Source organism: Salmo salar, chromosome ssa14, assembly GCF_905237065.1.
Source record: "Salmo salar chromosome ssa14, Ssal_v3.1, whole genome shotgun sequence".
NCBI lineage: Eukaryota > Metazoa > Chordata > Actinopteri > Salmoniformes > Salmonidae > Salmo > Salmo salar.
This window is the reverse complement of record NC_059455.1, coordinates 74,798,530-74,825,319: the sequence shown is the minus strand read 5'-3', so window position 1 is coordinate 74,825,319 and position 26,790 is coordinate 74,798,530. Positions and strand designations below refer to the sequence as shown.

The following is a 26,790-nucleotide window of genomic DNA, read 5'->3' as shown; positions in this document are numbered from 1 at the left end:
GATGGTGCCAGGTTTCCTCCAGATGTGACGCTTAGCATTCAGGTCAAAGAGTTCAATCTTGGTTTCATCAGACCAGAGACTCTTGTTTCTCATGGTCAGAGTCCTTTAGGTGCCTTTTGGCAAACTCCAAGTGGGCTGTCATGTGCCTTTTACAGACAGGTGTGTGCTTTTCAAAATCATGTCCAATCGAGATGTCCACAGGTGGACTCTATTCAAGTTATAGAAACATCTCTAGGATGATCAATTGAAACAGGATGCACCTGAGCTCAATTGAGCCTCATAGGATCTGAATACTTATGTAAATAATATATTTTTATAAATGTGCAACAATTCTAAAAACCTGTTTTCACTTTGTCATTATGGGGTGTTGTGTGTAGATTGCTGAGGAAAAAAAATGAATTTAATCAATTTTAGAATAAGGCTGTAACGTAACAAAATGTGGAAAAAGGGAAGGGGTAAGAATACTTTCCAAATACACTGTAGGTCACAGGCGCAAGTACAACAAAATCATGTGAAATTCACATTAGTTGTGTTTGCTTGTATCGTGTTGAACATGCTTGTGCTCTTGTGGTTGGATCTCATATCAAAGATGAGCACAGAAAGGGAATGTCCATTTCCTTATATTTCATATACATTTTAAAAATGTTTTGGCACACTGATGTCTAACACTGTATCAGTTTTAAATTATTTACTGCAAAACAATGTCATGATAGTCTCTACTGTACATTGATAAAGGAAACTAAAAAGGCAATCTCGGTGCTTCAATTCACATTCGTCAGGTAAATCCACCTTTGATCCACTGCAAAACCCAGACCAAAGTAGGATCCAGTCCAGGGCAAAGTCAAGTCAGTCTGATATCACATCCTCCCTTCTGTATCTCCGTGGCGACCGCGAGCAGCAGTCACCGCTCATGTTTCGACATACTTTCTCCTCTCTCTACCACGGAAACTCTGTTTCTCAGCTCCTTCTGCGCCACGTCCACAAAGAACTCGGCCATGACAGGACAATGGTCGGACACCACCCCGCCCCAGGACCAGTTGTCAGGTATCCAGGGGTTGGTCAGGCCCTCTCGCACCACCAGACAGTGTCCTGCAGGGGGCGGCACACACATGGAGATAGACAGGTCAGAGGGTAACACATTCAATTCCTGGTGGCACTAAAATCCCTCCATAGCCAAGCTCATAACACTAACAGACAAATTCAAATCTAGCATTCATGTGCCAATGGTATGTTATTGCAGTTATAATATGTAGCGTTCATACCATTTCTAGTTACACCGACACACACAGTTACATCAGTAGACAAACAGACGTACCTGCGTAGATCTTCTTCAGTGACTTGCTGACCCAGATGTTGTCCAGACAGAGGGATCCCTTGGGGGAGCGGGTGCTGATGTTGGTGAACATGTTAGGGGACACCAGTGGGCTCAGCCTCTCCTTCCTCAGCTGGTCCAGCTCACTGCTCTGGGGGGGCAAGCCAAAGTCTCCCAACACCACCAGGCCCTTCTGAGCTGTCACACAGATGAACCACAGATGGACATGAGCAATGTAGCTACATTAGCTTTGTAACTAGGTCAATTCAACTAATACATTAAACCACTGAAGAGAAAGATGGCAAGAATAAAGGAAGAGGATGTAAGGTTAGAAAAGACAGAATAGGGTGACCTTCAGCTACTGACCTTTCAGTGTGTCCTGGATCCTGGAGGTCAGTCTGTGGGCCTTGACCTCCTCAGAGGGGTGGTTCCTACCGTTGCACTCCCAAGCCCCAGCACTCATGTGGACATTGACCATTGTCATCTCTAACGATCCAACCTAGTCACATATTAACCATTAACATAATGTTAGTCTCTCTGGCAGGACATTATATGGTTATAATGGTATTGATAGGGGTAATAAAATGAGTCATGCGTTCTGTTCGTAATTTCAGTTTAGGGAGTTCCCACCAAAAACACACTCCTTGTTGACTTACATAAAAGTGGGCGAGATACGGCCGGGGGTGGGGGTGCATCCCGTTGCCGTTGACGACAGGACTCTCCAGGACCGAAGCATCTTTCAGGTCAATCCCTGAAGAGTTGTCCCACAGGAAACCAGAATAACTGACTCCCTGGAGGAAGGGAGGACAAGACAGGAGTAAAAGAAGACTAGTTCAACTTCCAGGATGCCCTTGAACCAGTATTGGAGTCAACTCAGTCTTCAGTGAACTTCCCAAAGCCAGAGCTCAGACTCTGTACTATATCACTAAGGGTGTTTCCTGGTTAGCCTCTAAATATAAAGAGCCTGGGATATATGGCCCATATACTGTAGATATCCTCAGTTCTCCTTTCTGTTGGCTGAATGAGCCCTCTCTCACCCAGGGAGGGTATACGCCTCTCTGAGGGTATCATGTGCTGGGATTTGTATTTATTTTACCTTTATTTAACCAGGTAGGCTAGTTGAGAACAAGTTCTCATTTACAACTGCGACCTGGCCAAGATAAAGCAACAGGGGGTAACAGCAGGGTAAGAGAGGGGCACGGTCAGCATCATAGCTAGACCCAGCGGCAGATGGCCCAGTTTGATACTGAGAGAGTTGTTGGTCAGATCCGAAAGGCCAGTGAACTAGGACACTGCAGTGGAGCCTCAGACAGATATGATAACCACTGGCTCCATCTTGCTGTTGCTAAATCAGAAGAGCGTTTTAAACCATATGCAGAGGGCAGATACCACACGCACACACAAACTAAAAACAAATTAAAAAAATCGTACACACACCCCACCACCAAAAGCCATTATAAAAACTAAATTGAAATCGTACAGATCAGGGCAGCAGTGAACAGATCAGGGCAGCAGTGAACAGATCAGGGCAGCAGTGAACAGATCAGGGCAGCAGTGAACAGATCAGGGCAGCAGTGAACAGATCAGGGCAGCAGTGAACAGATCAGGGCAGCAGCATAAGAGTTATAGCGCCATTCCAGAGCATCTTAACAACACAATACAGCTCCTTGACAAACTGCAGAGGCTGGCAGTGGCAGGACTAGGAGAGGGAGGGCTGGGAGGCAGTGGCAGGACTAGGAGGCAGAGGCAGGACTAGGAGAGGGAGGGCTGGCTGGCAGTGGCAGGACTAGTAGAGGGAGGGCTGGGAGGCAGTGGCAGGACTAGGAGAGGGAGGGCTGGGAGGCAGTGGCAGGACTAGGGGAGGGAGGGCTGGGAGGCAGTGGCAGGACTAGGAGAGGGAGGGCTGGGAGGCAGTGGCAGGACTAGGAGAGGGAGGGCTGGCTGGCAGTGGCAGGACTAGTAGAGGGAGTGCTGGCAGGCAGTGGCAGGACTAGGAGAGAGAGGGCTGGGAGGCAGTGGCAGGACTAGGAGAGAGAGGGCTAGGAGGCAGTGGCAGGACTGGCTGGCAGTGGCAGGATTAGGAGAGAGAGGGCTGGGAGGCAGTGGCAGGACTAGGAGAGGGAGGGCTGGGAGGCAGTGGCAGGACTAGGAGAGGGAGGGCTGGGAGGCAGTGGCAGGACTAGGAGAGAGAGGGCTGGGAGGCAGTGGCAGGACTAGGAGAGGGAGGGCTGGGAGGCAGTGGCAGGACTAGGAGAGGGAGGGCTGGGAGGCAGTGGCAGGACTAGGAGAGGGAGGGCTGGGAGGCAGTGGCAGGACTAGGAGAGGGAGGGCTGGGAGGCAGTGGCAGGACTAGGAGAGGGAGGGCTGGGAGGCAGTGGCAGGACTAGGAGAGGGAGGGCTGGGAGGCAGTGGCAGGACTAGGGGAGGGAGGGCTGGGAGGCAGTGGCAGGACTAGGAGAGGGAGGGCTGGGAGGCAGTGGCAGGACTAGGAGAGGGAGGGCTGGGAGGCAGTGGCAGGACTAGGAGAGGGAGGGCTGGGAGGCAGTGGCAGGACTAGGAGAGGGAGGGCTGGGAGGCAGTGGCAGGACTAGGAGAGAGAGGGCTGGGAGGCAGTGGCAGGACTAGGAGAGAGAGGGCTGGGAGGCAGTGGCAGGACTAGGAGAGGGAGGGCTGGCTGGCAGTGGCAGGACTAGTAGAGGGAGTGCTGGGAGGCAGTGGCAGGACTAGGAGAGAGAGGGCTGGCTGGTAGTGGCAGGACTAGGAGAGAGAGGGCTGGGAGGCAGTGGCAGGACTAGGAGAGAGAGGGCTAGGAGGCAGTGGCAGGACTGGCTGGCAGTGGCAGGATTAGGAGAGAGAGGGCTGGGAGGCAGTGGCAGGACTAGGAGAGGGAGGGCTGGGAGGCAGTGGCAGGACTAGGAGAGGGAGGGCTGGGAGGCAGTGGCAGGACTCTTAGAGGGGGGGGCTGGGAGGCTGGCAGTGGCAGGACTAGGAGAGGGGGGGCTGGGAGGCTGGCAGTGGCAGGACTAGGAGAGGGGGGGGCTGGGAGGCTGGCAGTGGCAGGACTAGGAGAGGGGGGGCTGGGAGGCTGGCAGTGGCAGGACTAGGAGAGGGGGGGCTGGGAGGCTGGCAGTGGCAGGACTAGGAGAGGGGGGGCTGGGAGGCTGGCAGTGGCAGGACTAGGAGAGGGGGGGGCTGGGAGGCTGGCAGTGGCAGGACTAGGAGAGGGGGGGCTGGGAGGCTGGCAGTGGCAGGACTAGGAGAGGGGGGCTGGGAGGCTGGCAGTGGCAGGACTAGGAGAGGGGGGGCTGGGAGGCTGGCAGTGGCAGGACTGGGAGAGGGAGGGCTGGGAGGCTTGCAGTGACTAGGAGTGGCAGGAATAGGAGAGGCAGGAATAGGAGAGGGAGGCAGGGAAGGCTGGGAGACTGACAGCACAAGAGGACAGGGCTGGGAGGCTGACAGCACAAGAGGACAGGGCTAGGAGGACAGGGCTGGGAGGCTGACAGTACTAGAGGACAGGGCTGGGAGGCTGACAGTACTAGAGGACAGGGCTGGGAGGCTGACAGTACTAGAGGACAGGGCTGGGAGGCTGACAGTACTAGAGGACAGGGCTGGGAGGCTGACAGTACTAGAGGACAGGGCTGGGAGGCTGACAGTACTAGAGGACAGGGCTGGGAGGCTGACAGTACTAGAGGACAGGGCTGGGAGGCTGACAGTACTAGAGGACAGGGCTGGGAGGCTGACAGTACTAGAGGACAGGGCTGGGAGGCTGACAGTACAAGAGGACAGAGGGGAGGACAGGGCTGGGAGGCTGACAGTACTAGAGGTCTGAGGGGAGGGTTTGTTTACAACCCCCCCCCCTCCACATCATCTGTACTATCCATCTTATTGACAGGACCCATCGCCACAGAATACCTCTGAAGTTTACATCAAGGGTCCATATCAGGACTAACTTCCTCTCAGGATAAACACTGCTATTTACTCCTTCTGGGGTTCGGGATGACAGAGTGTGTCATCTCAGAGAGAATCTTAAACCACTAAGACAGACATTCTGGGAACTGAAAGGTCCTCTAAAAAGGATCTCATAAATCAACCACCTTTTAAATCATACTGTACTAGACCTTTGATCCCTACAGCAGGCCTTAGATGATGTGAACTATTTTGCTACGTCTGGTCACTGATAGCAACCCCTTACTCGGTTCTGTTTAATGAGTGTAGAAAGGTTGTTCAAGAGTGTAAATGGTTAGTAAATGTTTTAGTGATAATGGCTGTGTGAACTATTGAGACGGATGGTCTGTTTCAGATGGGATGTGAGAGAGGGGTTGTGGGGGGGGGGGGACAGAGCGGGAGAGAGTTGGGAAGAGAGAAGCAAGAAAGACCGACAGAATGAGAAAAAAAATATTAATTAGTGCAGTGATGTAATCAGTAACCCTACCTTGTTGAACAGTCCTGTGGGTTTCTCAGAGACGATACTCTTCCAGACCCCCCGTGGTCCTCTCCACTTCCTCACGCTGTCCAACGAGCCCTGGTTCAGTTCCACACAGAACTGCAACACAATAGAGGGGTACGTTTTATTACACAACACCGGATTGGACAGTAGACCATAGAAATAGTGTACTAGTCATTCTACATTCTCATCACTCCATTTCAATGAAGTGGGCATTGCAATGGATGTAGGATGTGTATGACTACACAGAGCAGGACATCACATATCACACCTACAGTCAACACTATTTTTGTCTCTGTTTATTTATCCTCTACGATCTGTTCTTAAAATAGCCACAGAAGATATTTAAAATACATACAATTAAATGAGCACTGTTTTAGTATGAAGTGAAAGATATAACTGAAATGTCTCAAATGATACAATTTGAAATTATCTCCAGCAGTACCGTATTCTACAGGAAAGAGACTCAGGAAAAGGAAGTGACCAAATGTATTTCAGGGTGCACCAGACACCAGTAGTGTTGTAACGTGTGAAAGGTCACTGAAGTTTGGCAATGATGGAATGGGAGAAAGAATGCAAGGAAGACTTTCTCTTCCTGGCTGACCTGCTACTAGGTCTACTATAAGTCCCAGAGGGAGAGCTTTCCTATGGGGCACCAGGAAAGCAGAGGGTCTTTAACAGTGTGACTATCATCAATAAATACCCCATCATCCTCTCCTGTCGGCCCCATTAATGTCAAGAACCAACTTAGGCTGACACAGCGCCAAGCAGCTCACCATAAATGATGCTAATAACAAAGTTTCAAAATGGCAGCCGGAAGAAAACAAGCAGGATTTACTATCGTCCTTATGCCTGGATCCGACAGAAGTGGAGGGAGATATGAGGATGGATGGAAGGCAGCTCTACCCAGGAACAATAAACACACAGCCATAACTCAACCAGGGATGAACCAAGATGTGGGTAGAGAGGAGGCCTTGGCACAGGTCCCGAGACCTGCGAATGTAATCATCTAGCACAGGTATTCCCAAACTGGGGTACGCAATGCCGTCAGGGCTACGCAAAATAAAATTCATTTTTTTTACCCTTCACATTTTCAAACAGTAACTGTTACATTTATATTTTCCAACAGGGGCTATACATTTGGGTGAGGTATTTTTCTCGCCTGAGTATCCTCGTTTCACTGCCAAAAATACAATTGAACCATCTGGTGTTCAGCGAAATAACAACACAATGTCAAATACAGGTAGCCTAGTCAAATAATTAACATCCAATCACATTAACCGTTACTCTCTCGCCGGAAACCTTCACTCTTGCGCAGACATTTAGAAACATGACAATTAGAAAAATAGTAAGACATGTATAAAAGCAACAGATACCATTAATAAGGGGCTAAAAGCGTCTTATATGGTGAGCTACAGACTGGCTAGGACAGGCAAGCCCCATACTATTGTGGAGGACTTAATTCTTCCTGCTGCCGAGGATATGGCTGGGACAATGCTGGGGGAAAAGGACCAAAAACTATACAGACAATGTCTTCATCCAACACTGTTTCACAACGCATCAGTGACATGGCAGGAGGTGTTTTGAAACAATTACTGCTTCGCATACAAGCCAGTGAATTAAATGCGTTACAGCTGGATGAGTCAACAGACGTGGCGGGCCTTGCACAGCTCCTGGTATATGTCCGTTACGTTTATGGGGGGGTCAATTAAGGAAGACATCCTCTTCTGGAAACCAGGACAACACGAGAGGATATTTTCAAAATACTGGACAGCTTTGTGACATCAAATGGACTTGTGGTCAAGATGTGTTGGTATCAGTACTGATGCCGCAAAAGCCATGACAGGGAGACATAGTGGAGTGGTAACGCGCGTGCAAGCAGTTACTCCCGACGCCACTTGGGTACACTGCAGCTTCCACCGAGAGGCTCTTGATGCCAAGAGAATGTCTGACAGCTTGAAAGACGTTTTGGAAACTACAGAGAAAATGGTTAACTTTGTTAAAGCAAGGCCCCTGAACTTGTGTATTTTCTGCATTATGCAATGATACAGGCAGCGACCATTTAATGCTTTTACAATATACAGAAGTGTGCTGGTTATCAAGGAGCAAAGTATTGACCCGTTTCTTTGAACTGAGAGACGAGCTTACAGTTCTTTAGTCACCATAATTTCCCCTGGTCTGACCGCTTGCATGATACCGAGTTTCTCTCACTAAAGTTTTCTCCATGCCTGAATGATCTGAATCTAGGATTACAGGGACTCTCTGCAACTATATTCAATGTGCGGGACAAAATTGAGGCTAAGAAGTTGGAGCTCTTCTCTGTTGCATTAACAAGGACAACACACAGGTCTTTCCATCATTGTATGATTTTTTGTGTGCAAATAAACTCAAGTTTACGGACAATGTCAAATGTGATATAGAGAAGCACCTGAGTGAGTTGGGTGTGCAATTACGCAGGTACTTTCCTGAAACGGATGACACAAACAACTGGATTCGTTATCCTTTTCATGCCCTGCCTCCAGTCCACTTACCGATATCTGAACAAGAGAGCCTCATCGAAATTGCAATAAGTGGTTCTGTGAACATTTTATTTAAATCAAAAGCCACTGCCAGATTTCTGGATTGGGCTGCACTCAGAGTTTCTTGCCTTGGCAAATCGAGCTGTTAAGACACGGATGCCCTTTGCAACCACGTACCTACATGAGAGTGGATTCTCTGCCCTCACTAGCATGAAAACTAAATAAAGGCACAGACTGTGTGGAAAATTATTTAAGACTGAGACTCTCTCCAATAGAACCCTCATTGCAGCGTTATGTGGAGCCTTTCAAGCACACCCTTTTCATTAACCTGTGGCGAATTATTCATAATTTGATGAACAAATAAGGTTTTATATGGAAGATGGCTAAATACACTGCTCAAAAAATAAAGGGAACACTTAAACAACACAATGTAACCCCAAGTCAATCACACTTCTGTGAAATCAAACTGTCCACTTAGAAAGCAACACTGATTGAAAATAAATTTCACATGCTGTTGTGCAAATGGAATAGACAACAGGTGGAAATTATAGGCAATTAGCAAGACACCCCCAATAAAGGAGTGGTTCTGCAGGTGGGGACCACAGACCACTTCTCAGTTCCTATGCTTCCTGGCTGATGTTTTGGTCACTTTTGAATGCTGGCGGTGCTTTCACTCTAGTGGTAGCATGAGACGGAGTAAACAACCCACACAAGTGGCTCAGGTAGTGCAGCTCATCCAGGATGGCACATCAATGCGAGCTGTGGCAAGAAGGTTTGCTGTGTCTGTCAGCGTAGTGTCCAGAGCATGGAGGCACTACCAGGAGACAGGCCAGTACATCAGGAGACGTGGAGGAGGCCGTAGGAGGGCAACAACCCAGCAGCAGGACCGCTACCGCCGCCTTTGTGCAAGGAGGAGCAGGAGAAGCACTGCCAGAGCCCTCCAGCAGGCCACAAATGTGCATGTGTCTGCTCAAACGGTCAGAAACAGACTCCATGAGGGTGGTATGAGGGCCCGACGTCCACAGGTGGGGGTTGAGCTTACAGCCCAACACCGTGCAGGACGTTTGGCATTTGCCAGAGAACACCAAGATTGGCAAATTCACCACTGGCGCCCTGTGCTCTTCACAGATGAAAGCAGGTTCACACTGAGCACATGTGACAGACATGACAGAGTCTGGAGACGCCGTGGAGAACATTCTGCTGCCTGCAACATCCTCCAGCATGACCGGTTTGGCGGTGGGTCAGTCATGGTGTGGGGTGGCATTTCTTTGGGGGGCCGCACAGCCCTCCATGTGCTAGCCAGAGGTAGCCTGACTGCCATTAGGTACCGAGATGAGATCCTCAGACCCCTTGTGAGACCATATGCTGGTGCGGTTGGCCCTGGGTTCCTCCTAATGCAAGACAATGCTGGACCTCATGTGGCTGGAGTGTGTCAGCAGTTCCTGCAAGAGGAAGGCATTGATGCTATGGGTTGGCCCGCCCGTTCCCCAGACCTGAATCCAATTGAGCACATCTGGGACATCATGTCTCGCGCCATCCACCAACGCCACGTTGCACCACAGACTGTCCAGGAGTTGGCGGATGCTTTAGTCCAGGTCTGGGAGGAGATCCCTCAGGAGACCATCCGCCACCTCATCAGGAGCATGCCCAGGCGTTGTAGGGAGGTCATACAGGCACGTGGAGGCCACACACACTACTGAGCCTCATTTTGACTTGTTTTAAGGACATTACATCAAAGTTGGATCAGCCTGTAGTGTGGTTTTCCACTTTAATTTTGAGTGTGACTCCAAATCCAGACCTCCATGGGTTGATAAATTGGATTTCCATTGATTCTTTTTGTGTGATTTTGTTGTCAGCACATTGAACTATGTAAAGAAAAAAGTATTTAACAAGATTATTTCTTTCATTCAGATCTAGGATGTGTTGTTTAAGTGTTCCCTTTATTTTTTTGAGCAGTATATATATATAGAAAAATTATTTATTATTATTTGTGCCCTGGTCCTATAAGAGCTCTTTGTCACTTACCACGAGCCGGGTTGTGAGAAAAACTCACTTATTCTTATGTTTAATAAATGTATCGTATAGTGTGTATGTGTGAGGCAGGCTTACAATGATGGCAAAAAACAACATTTGAGAGTGCGCTGTCCCTGGTGCTAGAGGGGGTACGCAGCTGGAGGTTGAATGTTTGAAGGGGTACGGGACCATAAAAAGTTTGGGAACCACTGATCTAGCACGGTGGGCAACTTTGATGGGGTGGGGGCCACAAAAAGAAAAATCGGAACTGCGGGTGGCAGTTGCGCCGCCAAACCCCACCCTGTAGAAAATTCCTTTTACTTTTTAGAGTTCATTTTGTGTAATTCTACACATTTTACCACAGGGTGTCAGATTTTTGTTGTTGTTTTAAAGCAACTTCCCTCCAATTCTACACATTTTTCCGTAGGGCGGAGAGAAATGTTTGCAGTTGTTAATATGACATCTTAGTCACACTGACAAAACATTTTTTTTTAAATATGGGGGCCCCCCTTGGCAGTTATTCGTCCGTGAATACTACAAGTTTAGATAGACTAATTTACCAATCTAAAAATATTTAGCTGACATGGGCTAACTGACTGACTATCAGTGACTGACATAGGAGAAAAACTGTTAATCCACAATCAAATTTCAAAATTGCACCCATTGTAACTCGCAACATTGAGACTGACTGAGCCCCCCCCCCGCGGTTGATCCGAGGGCCTTGATCAATACTGTGGACAGGGGGCCATAAAACACTGTACCTGGTCACCATGGAGACATTGGATGTTTTAGCAGCTGTGAGTGCTTTATTCCAGATAGTTACTTGTTGTCATGGAAATAAGGAAGCATAGCAAATCCACACGACTACCACGTTTCACTACTGTTACACAATAGATAAATACAGTACTAGTCTGAGGGAAAGAAAACAAAAGGAAATGTGTGGGAGTGTGAAACGGGAAGATAGACAGCAATATTGTGGGGGTGTGTTCGTAAGGGTGAAAATTGTAAATAGTGTGTGTTGTGATGTAGCCAACTGACTAGATGATGGTTACCTCCATGTTACTCTACTACTGCTTGTTGTTTGGTTAGCCCAGGGTTAACAAGTGCTTGTGTGAAACAAGGGTAAGCCACCTTGGTCAGATTTAACCTAGGTTTAATGAAGACTGGGCTAAGAAAATGTGTATGTGAAAGTCCCTGTCAGTCAGCCTCAGCCCTAATGTAACTCAGGTTGACACAGTCAAGTTCTTTTGAACCTTACACTAGCAAATCCTGGTAAACAACTAGAAGAACACCAAGAGTAATCTTTTAGGGGAAAAGATTAATCATTGCTCAGTAATTCACCATAAACCACAGAAGGTTCCTTAACTAGCACTCTGGGAGGAGGACACAAGGGAGTTGTCAACCGTGATGGCGAGATCATGGAACGGGCAGTCCTCCCGGGGAAGGACTGCCCGTTCCATGATCTCGCCATCACGGTTGACAACTCCCTTGTGTCCTCCTCCCAGAGTGCTAAGAGCCTTGGCGTGACCCTGGACAACACCCTGTCGTTCTCCACCAACATCAAGGCGGTGACCCGATCCTGTAGGTTCATGCTCTACAACATTCGCAGAGTACGACCCTGCCTCACACAGGAAGCGGCGCAGGTCCTAATCCAGGCACTTGTCATCTCCCGTCTGGATTACTGCAACTCGCTGTTGGCTGGGCTCCCTGCCTGTGCCATTAAACCCCTACAACTCATCCAGAACGCCGCAGCCCGTCTGGTGTTCAACCTTCCCAAGTTCTCTCACGTCACCCCGCTCCTCCGCTCTCTCCACTGGCTTCCAGTCGAAGCTCGCATCCGCTACAAGACCATGGTGCTTGCCTACGGAGCTGTGAGGGGAACGGCACCTCCGTACCTTCAGGCTCTGATCAGGCCCTACACCCAAACAAGGGCACTCCGTTCATCCACCTCTGGCCTGCTCGCCTCCCTACCTCTGAGGAAGCACAGTTCCCGCTCAGCCCAGTCAAAACTGTTCGCTGCTCTGGCACCCCAATGGTGGAACAAGCTCCCTCACGACGCCAGGACAGCGGAGTCAATCACCACCTTCCGGAGACACCTGAAACCCCACCTCTTCAAGGAATACCTGGGATAGGATAAAGTAATCCTTCTAACCCCCCCCTTAAAAGATTTAGATGCACTATTGTAAAGTGGTTGTTCCACTGGATATTATAGGTGAATGCACCAATTTGTAAGTCGCTCTGGATAAGAGCGTCTGCTAAATGACTAAAATGTAAATGTAAAATGTAAAATGTAAACTACAAGACAGAACAAGAAAACAGTGACCACGACTGCTACACATGCTTAGAGTGACTAAACACTGAAAAATGTCAACTGTCAGTAAATATGCCAACTCAAATTGCTGCTTTAGTCATAGTGTCATAGCGTGTGGTGTGTGATGCTGCATCACAGATGGACAACTCATAAGATGTGTTGACCATATTTGCAGAGATTAAAGGTAAACAAATGACAGAAACCAATAGAAAGCCAATCAAATAATGTATTTGTGTTGGGGGCTTGTCCAGTAGTAGTGCCATCACCCCTGGAGGCAGCAGTTCAATCTGCAATTACAGCCTGGAGTCTTCTTGGGTATGATGCTACAAGTTTGGCACACCTGTATTTGGAGAGTTTCTCGCATTCTTCTCTGCAGAGCCTCTCAAGCTCTGTCAGGTTGGATGGGGAGCATCGCTGCACAGCTATTTTCAGGTTTCTCCAGAGATGTTTGATCAGGTTCAAGTCCGGGCTCTTGCTGGGCCACTCAAGGACATTCAGACTTGTCCCGAAGCCACTTCTGCGTTGTCTTGGCTGTGTACTTAGGGTTGTTGTCCTGTTGTAAAGTGAATCGTTGCCCCAGTCTGAGGTCCTGCGAGCTCTGGAGCAGTTTTTCATCATCTCTCTGTACTTTGCTCCGTTCATCTTTCCCTCGATCCTGACTAGTGTCATGACGTTGGCCTGTTGGGGAGGTTTATGACCCCCATAAATACCTTTCCCCTTTTTCCTCTCTCTACTCTACTTATGTGACTATTGAAAATCCCTTTGTTAACATAGAGTCTGGTAACATCAAAAGGTGGGAAACAACCATATTTCGGTAATCCAACCAGTTGAAAATATGCATTGGTACTTAATGAATATGATGTCAGTTCAGTTGGTGTCTGAGACATTATTACTGATGACAGGACGACAAACTGCATCTTGGAAAGTCTACACATTATAGTTATCAGATTCACATGGAATTGTTGCACAATTTAAATGTTTAAATATGAAACTATTTGTGGAAAGATTAAATGTAATTTTAGCTTCTAAAAGGAGAGAATTGGTTGTCATAGAGTAAACTCTGCTCACTCAGAGGCCCCGCCCAAGTAAACAGACATTGCTTGTAGACTATGAAACACGTCCTTCTCTTCACCACTATATAAACCCGTTGACGAAAATCTAACTTCCTGTTCCGAGGTCGTGAGGACGACGGTCTTACGTTAAATGGGCTCAGATAATAACCTAACTAAATTATCATCGTGTTCAATGTGAAGGTGATGATCGACACGCTGAAATGATGAATTTCGACTATACCATCCAGAATATAGCACAAGCTTAAAAGTATGGCAACTTGGTATGAAACGTTGAACTCTTACTCACTCCAGAAGTGACACCTCCTAGCCGTTGAGTTAGCAGCAGCCGCTGTAAACGTGGGCTAGGAAAGGACGGACGATGTATCCAGTCTAACAAACAACGATACTACAACGTATCCAGTTTACCACCAGAGACATTCTTCAGAGCACAAGAGATCCATGTTGGACAACCCGGGCCTTCTATCTACGACCAATGTACCGAAGCACAGCTCAGAGTAAATATTTATTGCATTTTCCTTTTTCAAATGGGCAGTTATTTAGAATGCATAAGATACTGTATTTACAATAGCATAGCTGCCTACGGCCCAATAGAGACACTCAAACCCAACACCCTCTTTGTAACCAGCCATCATATCTGTTCCGTCCGCTAGGGACGTTTTCCTTTATGACATCATTTGTAATCCATGTATGATCCATTCTGTGTAGATGTAATTCTGTGTGATTATTTAGGTATTTAGTAAATAAATAATTAAACCAAATTTTGTATTGCTGATTCAACTTGTTAGCCAGGGTTCGTGAAGATAACCAAGAATTTACAACTTTCAGATGAGACTGAATAAGGCGAGGATTAAATATTGACTGCTACGATGTAAAAGATTACTAGGTCTTTAAGGGTTTATTCGGAAGATAACAGCTCTATAAACATTATTTTGTGGTGCCCCGACTTTGTAGTTAATTACATTTACCTGATTAGCTTAAATCAGGTAATATTAATTACAGAGAAATTATTTTAGAGAATAGCATGTCATATCACTTAATCTGGCATAGCCAAAGACACGACACTAGTCTCCCAGTCCCTGCCACTGAAAAACATCCCCACAGCATGATACTACCACCACCATGCTTCACCGTAGGGATGGTGCCAGGTTTCCTCCAGACGTGACACTTGGCATTCAGGCCAAAGAGTTCAATCATCAGACCAGAGAATCTTGTTTCTCATGGTTCATGAGTCCTTTAGGTGTCTAACTCCAAGCGGGCTGTCATGTGCCTTTTACTGAAGAGTGGCTTCCTTCTGGCCACTCTACCATAAAGACCTGATTGGTGGAGTGCTGCAGAGATGGAAGAACCTTCCAGAAGGTCAACCATCTCCACAGAGGAACTCTGGAGCTCTGTCAGAGTGACCATTGGGTTCTTGGTCACCTCCCTGACCAAGGCCCTTCTCCCCTGATTGGTCAGTCTTGGTGGTTCCAAATTACTTCCATTTAAAAATGGAGGCCACTGTGTTCTTGGGGACCTTCAATGCTGCAGATATTTTTTGGTACTCTTCCCCAGATCTGTGCCTCGACTCAATCCTGTCTCGGAGCTCTACGGACAATTCCTTTGACTTCATGGCTTGGTTTTTGCTCTGACATGCACTGTCAACTGTGAGACCTTATATAGACAGGTGTGTGCCTTTCCAAATCATGAACAATAATTTCAATTTATCACAGCTGGACTCCAATCAAGTTGTAGAAACATCAAACATGATCAACTGAAACCAGATGCACCTGAGCTCAATTTTGAGTCTCATAGAAAAAGGTTCTGAATATTTATGTAAATAAACTATCCGTTTTTTATTTGTAATAAATTTACAAGAAAATCTAAAAACATGTTTTCGCTTTCTCATTACGGGGTATTACATGTAGATAGATTATCCATTTAAGAATGAGGTTGTAACGTAACAAAATGCAGAAAAAGTCAAGAGGTATGAATACTATCTGAATGCACTGTATGCATCTACAGTTCGATCTTGTTTTGTCTGATTATAGGGGGAACTCTAAACTGGATGTTATGAAACCATTATGGCCTATTTATTGCCTTACCTCCCTAATCTTACTACATTTGCACACACTGTATATAGACCTTTCTATTGTGTTATTGACTGTATGTTTGTTTATTCCATGTGTAACTCTGTGTTGTTGTATGTGTCACACTGCTGAGCTTTATCTTGGCCAGGTCGCAGTTATAAATGAGAACTTGTTCTCAACTAGCCTACCTGGTTAAATAAAGGTGAAAAAACAAAAAAGTAATTTCAGTTTGGAATTTTACCTAACATTCAATTTGTGGAATTTCATTGGAGAGTTAAAGAATCCCTGCAGGGAGTTGATGAATTAGTTGGGGAATAAGACAAGGAGGACAGATGTGATGTTAGAGCAGCGACAGAGTCTCTGACAGCTTGCGTAGCCTTTGGGTTTGGACATAGTGTGAATTCAGAACCGTTCACACTTCGTGACTCACTGACTGCCTGCACTGCAGAGATAAGAGGGAGGGAGTGAACATTTTATCTGTGGAAGACGAGTGGAAAGAGGAATCGATGGATAATTTCTCTTCATAGAGCAAACCTCCTTCCCTCCGCCTATATTTTCCTCTCAGCTCCTTTCCCTCATCTCTCTTTAGAGAGGACCTTTCTCTATGTAACTCTCTCTGTGAGACAGCAGCTCTGCCGACCTAGTTCTCTCTCCAGGAGTACATCACATGCGGTCTCTCTCTCCCTCGGTGTAAACTATGTTCTATTTTAAGGCAAACATTTAGTGTGTGAACTGTGAAGCCACTCTCCTGTGCTTTCACCGCTATAAATAAGTCAGTAGTTGCTACGGTAGGTGTGGAGAAAGGGAGAGGGTCTTCTTTACGAGTGCGAGGAGATAGAGGTGGGGGACACTGCCCTGGTATGCTGCTGTATACCGCTAGAATATCTGCTTCTCCATTACTGGATGTTATGTAATGTTGCCAACCCATTAGAGGCCCTCTATGCACATCTGTGGTCTACTTTGGTATCGAGGTCAGGAGAATGTAGCTGTGGACAGAATCAGAGAAGGTCATATCTAGGGGCTGATGTTTGGTGAATATGCACTCAGTTAAATGGATAGACGTATAGATAACAGATCAGATCTAGTCTGAAGATCATTTGTGTGTTTACAAGTAAATGTTGGCCAGTGTCTAGATGATATTGGTGTTTATATCAGTGCTGGAGCAGACTTTTAGTAACAGCTGTGTGAGTGTGAGAGAGGGAGAAAGAGAATTACGCTTAATTGAGAAAGAACAGAAGGTTAAATGGGTGAGAGAGACAGCAATCGAGGGAGGATCGCTACATGTTTTTACTGTCAAGAGCATCTCATAATTATCACGAACATAAAGATGATCTGTACTGGTGGACTAATAGGTACACAGAGCTTTGCTCCCCAAATCAATAAGAAATGCTATTTTATCTAGTAGGTGAAGTAAGGGATTGCTACACTGTACCTTGTCAAGGGCCTCCTGATCTACCAGGTCTTGGACTGCCAGTAACTTGATGCTGGAGAGAGAAAATGGGACAGAAAGATGGTGTAAGACACATGGATGCATCAATAAAACAGTGGTGATTTAATCTCTGTTATCCAAGATGACTTTTGTGTTATTATTAGCCATATTATAGGGTAGCACACACACACACACACACACACACACACAGTTCTGGTAATAGAGAGAGGCCAATGCATTATTTACACAACAACCACAAAAGTTATGAGTAAACACAGAGGGCCTCCGTCCACATCCAGGATGCTCCCGTCTCTACAACACATAACATGACTCATAACATGAGTCTTTTCCCCTGAAGCACCATGTGATTAGCTTCAATGGCTGCGTCTGAAATGGCACACTATTCCTTACATAGTGCACTATACACAGCGGCTCTGATCTAAAGTAGTGCACTATGGAATAGGGTGCCATTTCGGATGCATGCAAATCATTTATTATGCAGAGAATAGCAGAGGGTGGAGAGGAGACTGAACTACGGGTGGCAGGTAGCCTAGTGGTTAAGAGCATTGGGCCAGTAACTGAAAGGTTGCTGGTTCGAATCCCTGAGCTGACTAGGTGAAAAATCTGTCTGTGCCCTTGAGCAATTACAAAAATAAAAATGACAAGCCCAGGAGATGTTATATACAAACACATTGGTGCAGAGATAGCATGGAACCTACTTTATCTCGTAAACATTCATCCATTTACTTTCTAATTGTTTTTCCAGCCCACTAGTAAGCGTAATAAAAAAAGGGCAAAGCACTATTCTCTCCCTCTGTCTAGGCCACTATCTCCTCTCTCTATATCCTGCTGTACACACACTGTTTTCATGTCTCCCTCACTGCTGTCTATTAACTAAATGAGCAAACTGAACATTCCTCATTCGTTCACTGACTCATTCAGACTTGTTTAAAACGAATAGGCCCCAGAGAAACCTCATTTGATAATGGGATTTATAATTGTTTTTATCTTCAACGGAGGGCTTAGACTATGGACTACAGTTGTAACAGAAGAGGTATTTCACAGATGGGATAACACACACACACACACACACACACACACACACACACACGTTACATTATGTCCATTATGGAAATATTTCACAGCGCCTCCTCACGTTTTACTGCACATCTTCAGGCTCCAATGTCGACCAGGTAGTGTTTTATGGCCCCGTCCACAGTATTGATCAAGGCTGATTAACTTTAATTAGATAATTACATCTACGGCAGTGAAAAATGAGACTCCATTTCTCTGGGCTAAAACATGTAGTCTAGTGTATTTTATGCCTATTGAAGAAGCTCTCTATGTGCTAGGTACTCTCTCACACACACACACACACACACCTAGTAATCCTAAAAAGAGGCAGCGAAATGAGGTTGCATAGGCAGGGGGGTTTCTATTTGTGAAACGCTGCTGCAGAGGCCACCACAAGCTTAGCTCCACGCCGATCATTAAAAAAAAGAGCCTTTCAACAGATTGCATTCTTTCATAAAGTATTTGTGAAACTGGGCCGGTTACATGGTGGGTTGCTGTGGCCCACATGTACTCCATGAATGGAGACAATATGTTGGGATAACAGTTATGATGTAACACACAATCACGATATGTGGCAAATGTCGGTGACCGTAATAATAACGGCCTTAAATGAGTTGGTTCTGCGTAGTTGTGATAGACTTATGTCATGTGATGCAGCAAAATGTTGAGAAGGCGTTGGCTGAGGGGATGTTTGTCACAACATAATTTGTGGTCCTACAAGATGGTGAGTGGCCAACCACACAGATTCAGTCAGGCTTCACAATGGTGTATTATTCAAGCCCATACCTCCTCCCTCTCCCCTTAGTACGCTGCCCACATTATCCTTTTGCAAGAAGCACCATCCTCAATTAGCATTTTCTGCATCAGGGCAATCAATCAATATGGAGGTCTGAGTTGTGGTCTCTACTTCACCTGGTGCCAGGTCCCATAGGTGCTCACTCCACCTAGCTGCTGCACTGGGCCCTCAATCACTTCACAAGACAGCACCACCCACAGGGCAGTGGACTCCCTTTCTCTACCACCACCCAACAGCCTGGGGAAACGTTTCTCACGTTAGGCCCCTCACCCCGCAGATCCATAACGCTGTGGAATCTGTCATCTTCACCTCTCGACTCCTCAACCTTCACAGTTAGTTCTGGAACCAGGGATCCAGTACATTAATATAAACTCAGCAAAAAAAGAAGAAAAAACGCCCTTTTTCAGGACCCTGTTTTTCAAGATAATTCGCAACAATCCAAATAACTTCACAGATCTCCATTGAAAAGGGTTTAAACACCGTTTCCCATGCTTGTTTAACGAACCATTAACATTTAATGAACATGCACCTGTGGAACGGTCGTTAAGACACTAACAGCTTACAGACGGTAGGCAATTAAGGTCACAGTTATGAAAACTTAGGACACTAAGAGGGGCCTTTCTACGGACTGAAAAACACCAAAAGAAATATGTCCAGGGTCCCTGCTCATCTGTGTGAACGTGCCTTAGGCATGCTGCAAGGAGGCATGAGGACTGCAGATGTGGCCAGGGCAATAAAACAGGGAGACCGGACGGACAGCTGATCGTCCTCGTAGTGGCAGACCACGTGTAACAACACCTGCACAGGATCGGTACATCCGAACATCACACCTGCGGGACAGGTACAGGATGGCAACAACTGCCCGAGTTACACCAGGAACGCACAAGCCCTCCATCAGTGCTCAGACTCTCAGCCTATTGCGGAGAGGCTGGACCGAGGGCTTGTAGGCCTGTTGTAAGGCAGCTCCTCACCAGACATCACCGGCAACAATGTGGCCTATGGGCACAAAGCCACCGTCTCTGGACCAGACAGGACTGGCAAAAAGTGCTCTTCACTGACGAGTCGCAGTTTTGTCTCACAAGGGGTGATGGTCGGATTCGCGTTTATCATCGAAGGAATGAGCGTTACACCGAGGCCTGTACTCTGGAGCGGGATTGATTTGGAGGTGGAGGGTCCATCATGGTCTGGGGCGGTGCGTCACAGCATCATCGGACTGAGCTTGTTGTCATTGCAGGAAATCTCAACGCTGTGTGTTGCAGGGAAGACATCCTCCTCCCTCATGTGGTACCCTTCCTGCAGGCTCATCCTGACATGACCCTCCAGCATGACAATGCCACCAGCCATATTGATATCCTGCAAAACAGGAATGTCAGTGCTCTGCCATGGCCAGCGAAGAGCCCGGATCTCAATCCCATTGAGCACATCTGGGACCTGTTGGATCGGAGGGTGAGGGCTAGGGACATTCCCCCCAGAAACGTCAGGCAACTTGCAGGTGCCTTGGTGGAAGATTGGGGTAACATCTCACAGCAAGAACTGGCAAATCTGGTGCAGTCCATGAGAAGGAGATGCAATGCAGTACGTAATGCAGCTGGTGGCCACACCAGATACTCACTGTTACTTTTGATCCCCCCTTTGTTCAGGGACACATTATTCCATTTTTGTTAGTCACATGTCTGTGGAACTTGTTCAGTTTATGTCTCAGTTGTTGAATCTTATGTTCATACAAATATTTACACGTTAAGTTTGCTGAAAAAAAACAGTTGACAGTGAGAGGACGTTTCTTTTTTTGCTGAGTTTAAATCAGGAGACAGACAGGACAGCTAAGCCTAGACTGATTTTCTAATTCTAGCATACAGCTCAGTCACTGTGGATGTGACTGGAGAAGTGGACTGGAGACCTTGCGACGAGCAGGATTCGTACCCTGCCACTCTCTACTCCCAAACACGTCTCAAACACAGTAGGTTGGCTGTTTTCCAGCAGTTATTATTGAACATTACACAACACTGCTGTTGCATCTGTTCTGACTTTGACCCATTATGCAACGCCGCATCTACTAATATAAGTAGAAGGGAAAAAATAAACGTGTCAACGTTAGCCTCTCGGTCTTCTCTGCTAGGGACGGATGAGGTGGTGGTTCACAGGAGCACCCAGTCCATAAAAAGAGGGAGGGAATGACATGAAGAGCATAAACGAGTGAAGGCAGGGATGACCGACGAGACTAAACTGATAAGAACAGACAGCAGAGAGTCCACCCAGAGATAGTCTCCTATTTCAGTAATATATCGACTGATAGTAAATGGAGACAAATTATTACATATTGTACTATGGACCCATTTGCAAAGGAACACTCCATAACCAGCACTTGAACTTTTTTTAGCTGTATTGGTTGTGGTCTTCAAATGGTTTGATGCTTTTGCTTACCCACCACACTAGAGCTTCCACCCTACCCTAAAACCCTAATTCTTTCATAATAGATTGTGAGAGAGATCTTGACATCTCTGGTCTCCAAACAGGAACTACGCAATCAGAGATAGTGAACACAAACAGGTCTGGAGCCAGAGCTCTCTAGGAGGGTGACAACAGCCGTTCCCTTCCTCTTCTCGAGGTGTGATCACACAATGTGAGGCTACAATAGAAAGCCTCTGGGACTCCACTGCCTCCTTGCACTGACCACGGGTGACCTGGCCACAGCGCACACACGGGGCCTGATGCTAGTGTGACCACGACCTTACAGGAGTGTAATTTACACACACAGTCAAAAGTTTGGACACACCTACTCATTGAAGTGTTTCTTTATTTTTACTATTTTCTACATTGTAGGATAATAGTGAAGACATCAAAACTATGAAATAACACGCATATAGTCATGTAGTAAGTGTTAAATCAAAATAAATTTTACATTTGACATTCTTCAAAGTAACCACCCTTTGCCTTGATGACAGCTTTGCACACTTTGCATTCTCTCACACAGCTTCAGACCCCATGACTTTTTCACATTGTTACGAAACAGCCTTATTCTAAAATTCACACCCTTTACTCAGTCCTTTGTTGAAGTACCTTTAGCAGCAATTACAGCCATGAGTATGATGCTACAAGCTTGGCACACCTGTATTTGTGGAGTTTCCCCAATTCTTCTCTACAGAACCTCTCAAGCTCTGTCAGGTTGTATGGGGAGCGTCGCTGTAGAGCTCTTTTCAAGTCTCTCCAGCGATGTTCAATCGGGTTCATTTCGGGGCTCTGGCTGGGCCACTCAAGGACATTTAGAGACCTGTTCCGAAGCCATTCCTGCGTTGTCTTGGCTGTGTGCTTAGGGTCGTTGTCCTGTTGGAAGGTGAACTTTCACCCCAGTCTGTGGTCCTAAGCACTCTGGGGCAGGTTTTCATCAAGGATCTTTGTACTTCGCACCATTCATCTTTCCCTCGATCCTGACTAGTCTACCAGTCCCTGCCGCTGACAAACATCCCCACAGCATGATGCTGCCACCCCCATGCTTCCCCAGATCTGTACCTCAACACAATCATGTCTCGGAGCTCTATGGACAATTCCTTGGACCTCATGGCTGGGTTTTTGCTCTGATATGCACTGTCAAATGTGGGACCTCATATAGACAGGTGTGTGCTTTTCCAAATCATGTCGAATTAATTGAAATTTACCACAGGTGGACTCCAATCAAGTTGTAGAAACATCAAGGATGATCAACGGAAAGAGGAAGCACCTGAGCTCAATTTCGAGTCTCTTAACAAAGGGTCTGAATACTTATGTAAATATTTTTTTTTTTTTTATTATACATTTGCTAAAATTTCCCCCCAAAAAATGTCACCATGCCATTATGGGGTATTGTGTGTAGATTAAATAAAATGTTTTCCTCTTCAATCAATTTTAGAATAAGGCTGTAACGTAACAAAATATATACAAATAACAGGATAGCGTGTTCAAAGTCCTCCAATCCTCACTCAATTCTCCTCACAGCTCGACAGGATAGGCAGATTAACAAATGCACCCTGTCAACGATTAAGGCAAGCACCAAAAAAAACATTACAAAGAATGAGTAAAGGGCTCTACTGCAATGTACAAACAAGTGAGAGTGTGCACGCGCGCACACACAGAATGAAAAAAAGTTGGAGGGGGCTTGCAGCAAAGGTCATAAAGATCCACACTGCATCAGAGAAGAGGGAGAGCTGAGTCACACTATATACGGCTCAGAGAGAAACTGTAATCCCTCAATGTCATTACAATGGAAAAAAAGAACCACTGTCACGCAGAAACTTAGAATGATTTACTTGGGTAGGAAATCTACTGTAGACGTACGCACACACGCGCACTGAATACACAATGAAGGAAAACAGTCTGTACCTCTCAGATAAGAGTAAATCTGATAACACTGATATAGTTTTGTAACTAAAATTAATGAGCTGCAGCACGAAGGTCACCTTGGAATAATCCTGTCTCAGAGTCTACTGTACTAGATAGTGGTGTATCAGTGTAGCTTGGTTTTTAGGTCAATTGAGAACCAGTGCAATACTGGTTTCAAGGCCGAGTGTACCAGTGTAAACTGTTACAGGAGGGACTGGGAATGATGGCTCCTGTCCTGGTACTGACAGAAGCAGTGTTTTCTGGGCAATGCTTCTCACACACAGTCTGTTGCCACAAACTGCTGCGCTGATGGAATTTTCCACCAGCACCTTCTCCCTCTGGAGCTTGCGCTGAGTGTTTTGAGCACACACACACACACACACACATACATACATTCCTGTCAGCGGCGACCTCCCCAACACCACCGCTCATGACCTCAGCATCAATCCTGTCTCACACACACACACACACACACACACACACACAAAACACACTGACAGGGGTGAGAGAAACGGTGCCTCTCCGATAGCTCCAGATTTCATTGGGATGCACAGAGGGTGTGTACCATTGCAGTAGAGTCCAGCACATAGTCATGCTGTCTGTTTTGACAGGGGGACCTGCTGTTGCGGGTGAGATGTAGATGTGGCCTTCCCTTCATGCACTAGGACAGGGATTAACATGGTAAGTGGCAGGCAGGCAGCGCCAACACCTGCCTTTAACATAAATGATCTAAAAACGCGTAAACTCTGATTTTGTTACAATTTTCACATCCGTTGTAACTTAGACCCTATTTTACATTGGAGGTATTTGTGCTGTGCCCACCAGTGGCTCTTGAATACAGGGTTCTGTGTTTTTTCAAGAATGTATAAAATATAGTTTGACAACACTGTTTGTAATCTTTTAAATGATATCAAACTCAACCATTTATCTTTTGCAGTGATGAAGGCATGGATGTCTCATGGTAGGGTATGCAAAATGGGTCAACTTTGAGGACCTCCATCCTACATGTTTTTGGCATTCAGGTCTTAAAAATCCCTTTCTGACCACTTCTTCCATGGATAAATATGTATGGAAAGAACATAATGCTTCAATATTAGACGCGAGAGAACACAGTTGATCTGTAATACCAGTAATCTGTTCAGAAGTGGAGAAGATCTTGTCCAGAGATTGTGTGGTGATGGGAATCATTGGATGATTACATTACAAGACTGATCGACTGACCTTTGAATAGCTAACTAGATACGCTGATCCGATTTTCCGTTATCAGATCATGTCCATTCAGATGAACACAGAACACATTGTTTCTGTTATTGGGTTGGTCGAATCGATTTATATCAGAAACACTGTCAGGGTTCTAATGACAAACCTCACTAACCATGAAAATCAGAAGACATTCCAACAGGTATCTAATCCACACCCCTGTCCTGAGTGTGTCAGACATGCCTTGGGGTGGAGGAAGTCGTTTTTTTAAAGGGATGATTGTATAGAAGTTCAGACTGCAGTGAAAGCAGTTGTTCGTTTACCCTCACTGTAAAAACAAGAGTGGATTCCTCAGTGCATCAAGTCAGTTCAGACCCACTTAAACCTTGGAAGTCCTTTTTCACTAACCCTGTAGAGGTTGACCTAGAGGGAGAGAGAGTGTATGTTTAGGGCAGCATGTGGGTTTGTTTTCCCTAGAGCTGTACATCCACGGTTAACCTATGTGGTTTCTCAGTTTTGACTACTTTATGTCCAAATCTCATTTCCACAATAGTTATTGCATAACACTGACAAATATCAAATCCCCAACCACTAGCTCAACAGAAGAAAGAAGTTGCCTCATGACAAAGTGAAAAAATTGCACAAATCAATATCGCAATGCATGGCACTCTACCGATCTTGCAAAACTGACATTACAGCATTTCTGTGGCCTACCGTTCCCTCGCCTACCATTCCCTGACAACATAGTACACAGAGAGGGTATCCCTGGAGTCTGTCAGCAATACAGCTGTTCAACATCTTAGCCAGACTACTTGTTTTTCTTCTAGAGATGAGTCAGCTGTGTGTCAGCAGCTCCATTCTACACATCCTCTATACTGCTGAACTGAATTAACCCCCTGCTAGCCTATAGTAACCTCCCTATCCCTGTCATGTCCCCTGCTAGCCTATAGTAACCTCCATATCCCTGTCATGTCCCCGCTAGCCTATAGTAACCTCCATATCCCTGTCATGTCCCCGCTAGCCTATAGTAACCTCCATATCCCTGTCATGTCCCCGCTAGTCTATAGTAACCTCCATATCCCTGTCATGTCCCCGCTAGCCTATAGTAACCTCCATATCCCTGTCATGTCCCCGCTAGCCTATAGTAACCTCCATATCCCTGTCATGTCCCCGCTAGCCTATAGTAACCTCCATATCCCTGTCATGTCCCCGCTAGCCTATAGTAACCTCCATATCCCTGTCATGTCCCTGCTAGCCTATAGTAACCTCCATATCCCTGTCATGTCCCCGCTAGTCTATAGTAACCTCCATATCCCTGTCATGTCCCTGCTAGCCTATAGTAACCTCCATATCCCTGTCATGTCCCCGCTAGCCTATAGTAACCTCCATATCCCTGTCATGTCCCCGCTAGCCTATAGTAACCTCCCTATCCCTGCCATGTCCCCGCTAGCCTATAGTAACCTCCATATCCCTGCCATGTCCCCGCTAGCCTATGGTAACCTCCATATACCTGTTATGTCCCTGCTAGCCTATAGTAACCTCCATATCCCTGTCATGTCCCTGCTAGCCTATAGTAACCTCCATATCCCTGTCAAGTCCCTGCTAGCCTATGGTAACCTCCCTATCCCTGTCATGTCCCTGCTAGCCTATAGTAACCTCCATATCCCTGTCATGTCCCCGCTAGCCTATAGTAACCTCCATATCCCTGTCAAGTCCCTGCTAGCCTATGGTAACCTCCCTATCCCTGTCATGTCCCTGCTAGCCTATAGTAACCTCCATATCCCTGTCATGTCCCTGCTAGCCTATAGTAACCTCCATATCCCTGTCATGTCCCTGCTAGCCTACGGTAACCTCCCTATCCCTGTCATGTCCCTGCTAGCCTATAGTAACCTCCATATCCCTGTCATGGTATCCCTGCCCCGCTAGCCTATAGTAACCTCCATATCCCTGTCATGACCCCTGCTAGCCTACGGTAACCTCCCTATCCCTGTCATGTCCCTGCTAGCCTATGGTAACCTCCCTATCGTGTCCCTGCTAGCTACTTAGCCTGATGGGGCCACTTCCCTTAGTCTACGTCTGTCTCAGCCAGGGACTGGTAGCAGGAAGACCAACCGCTCAGCTGACTCATTACACAACTCCAAGGGTGTTCCTCTCCTCCAAGGCTGCGTCAGGCCAGGGGCGGTTCTGGACCAGTGCCCCT

The 26,790-nt window shown here is 46.5% G+C and overlaps 1 protein-coding gene across 1 annotated transcript in view; it reads right to left on the bottom strand.

Moving 5' to 3' along the window:
• Positions 1-604: 604 nt before the first annotated feature.
• Positions 605-26,790, bottom strand: part of LOC106570299 (endonuclease/exonuclease/phosphatase family domain-containing protein 1) — a 31,832-nt gene continuing 5,646 nt past the window's right edge. The window contains exons 2-7 of the mRNA XM_014142466.2: positions 17,171-17,222; positions 5,745-5,855; positions 1,969-2,103; positions 1,679-1,811; positions 1,316-1,510; positions 605-1,089 (exon numbers count right to left, since the gene is read on the bottom strand). Coding sequence (XP_013997941.1) covers positions 902-1,089; positions 1,316-1,510; positions 1,679-1,811; positions 1,969-2,103; positions 5,745-5,855; positions 17,171-17,222 — 814 coding nt within the window. The 3' untranslated portion in view covers positions 605-901. The remainder of the gene's footprint in view (positions 1,090-1,315; positions 1,511-1,678; positions 1,812-1,968; positions 2,104-5,744; positions 5,856-17,170; positions 17,223-26,790) is intronic.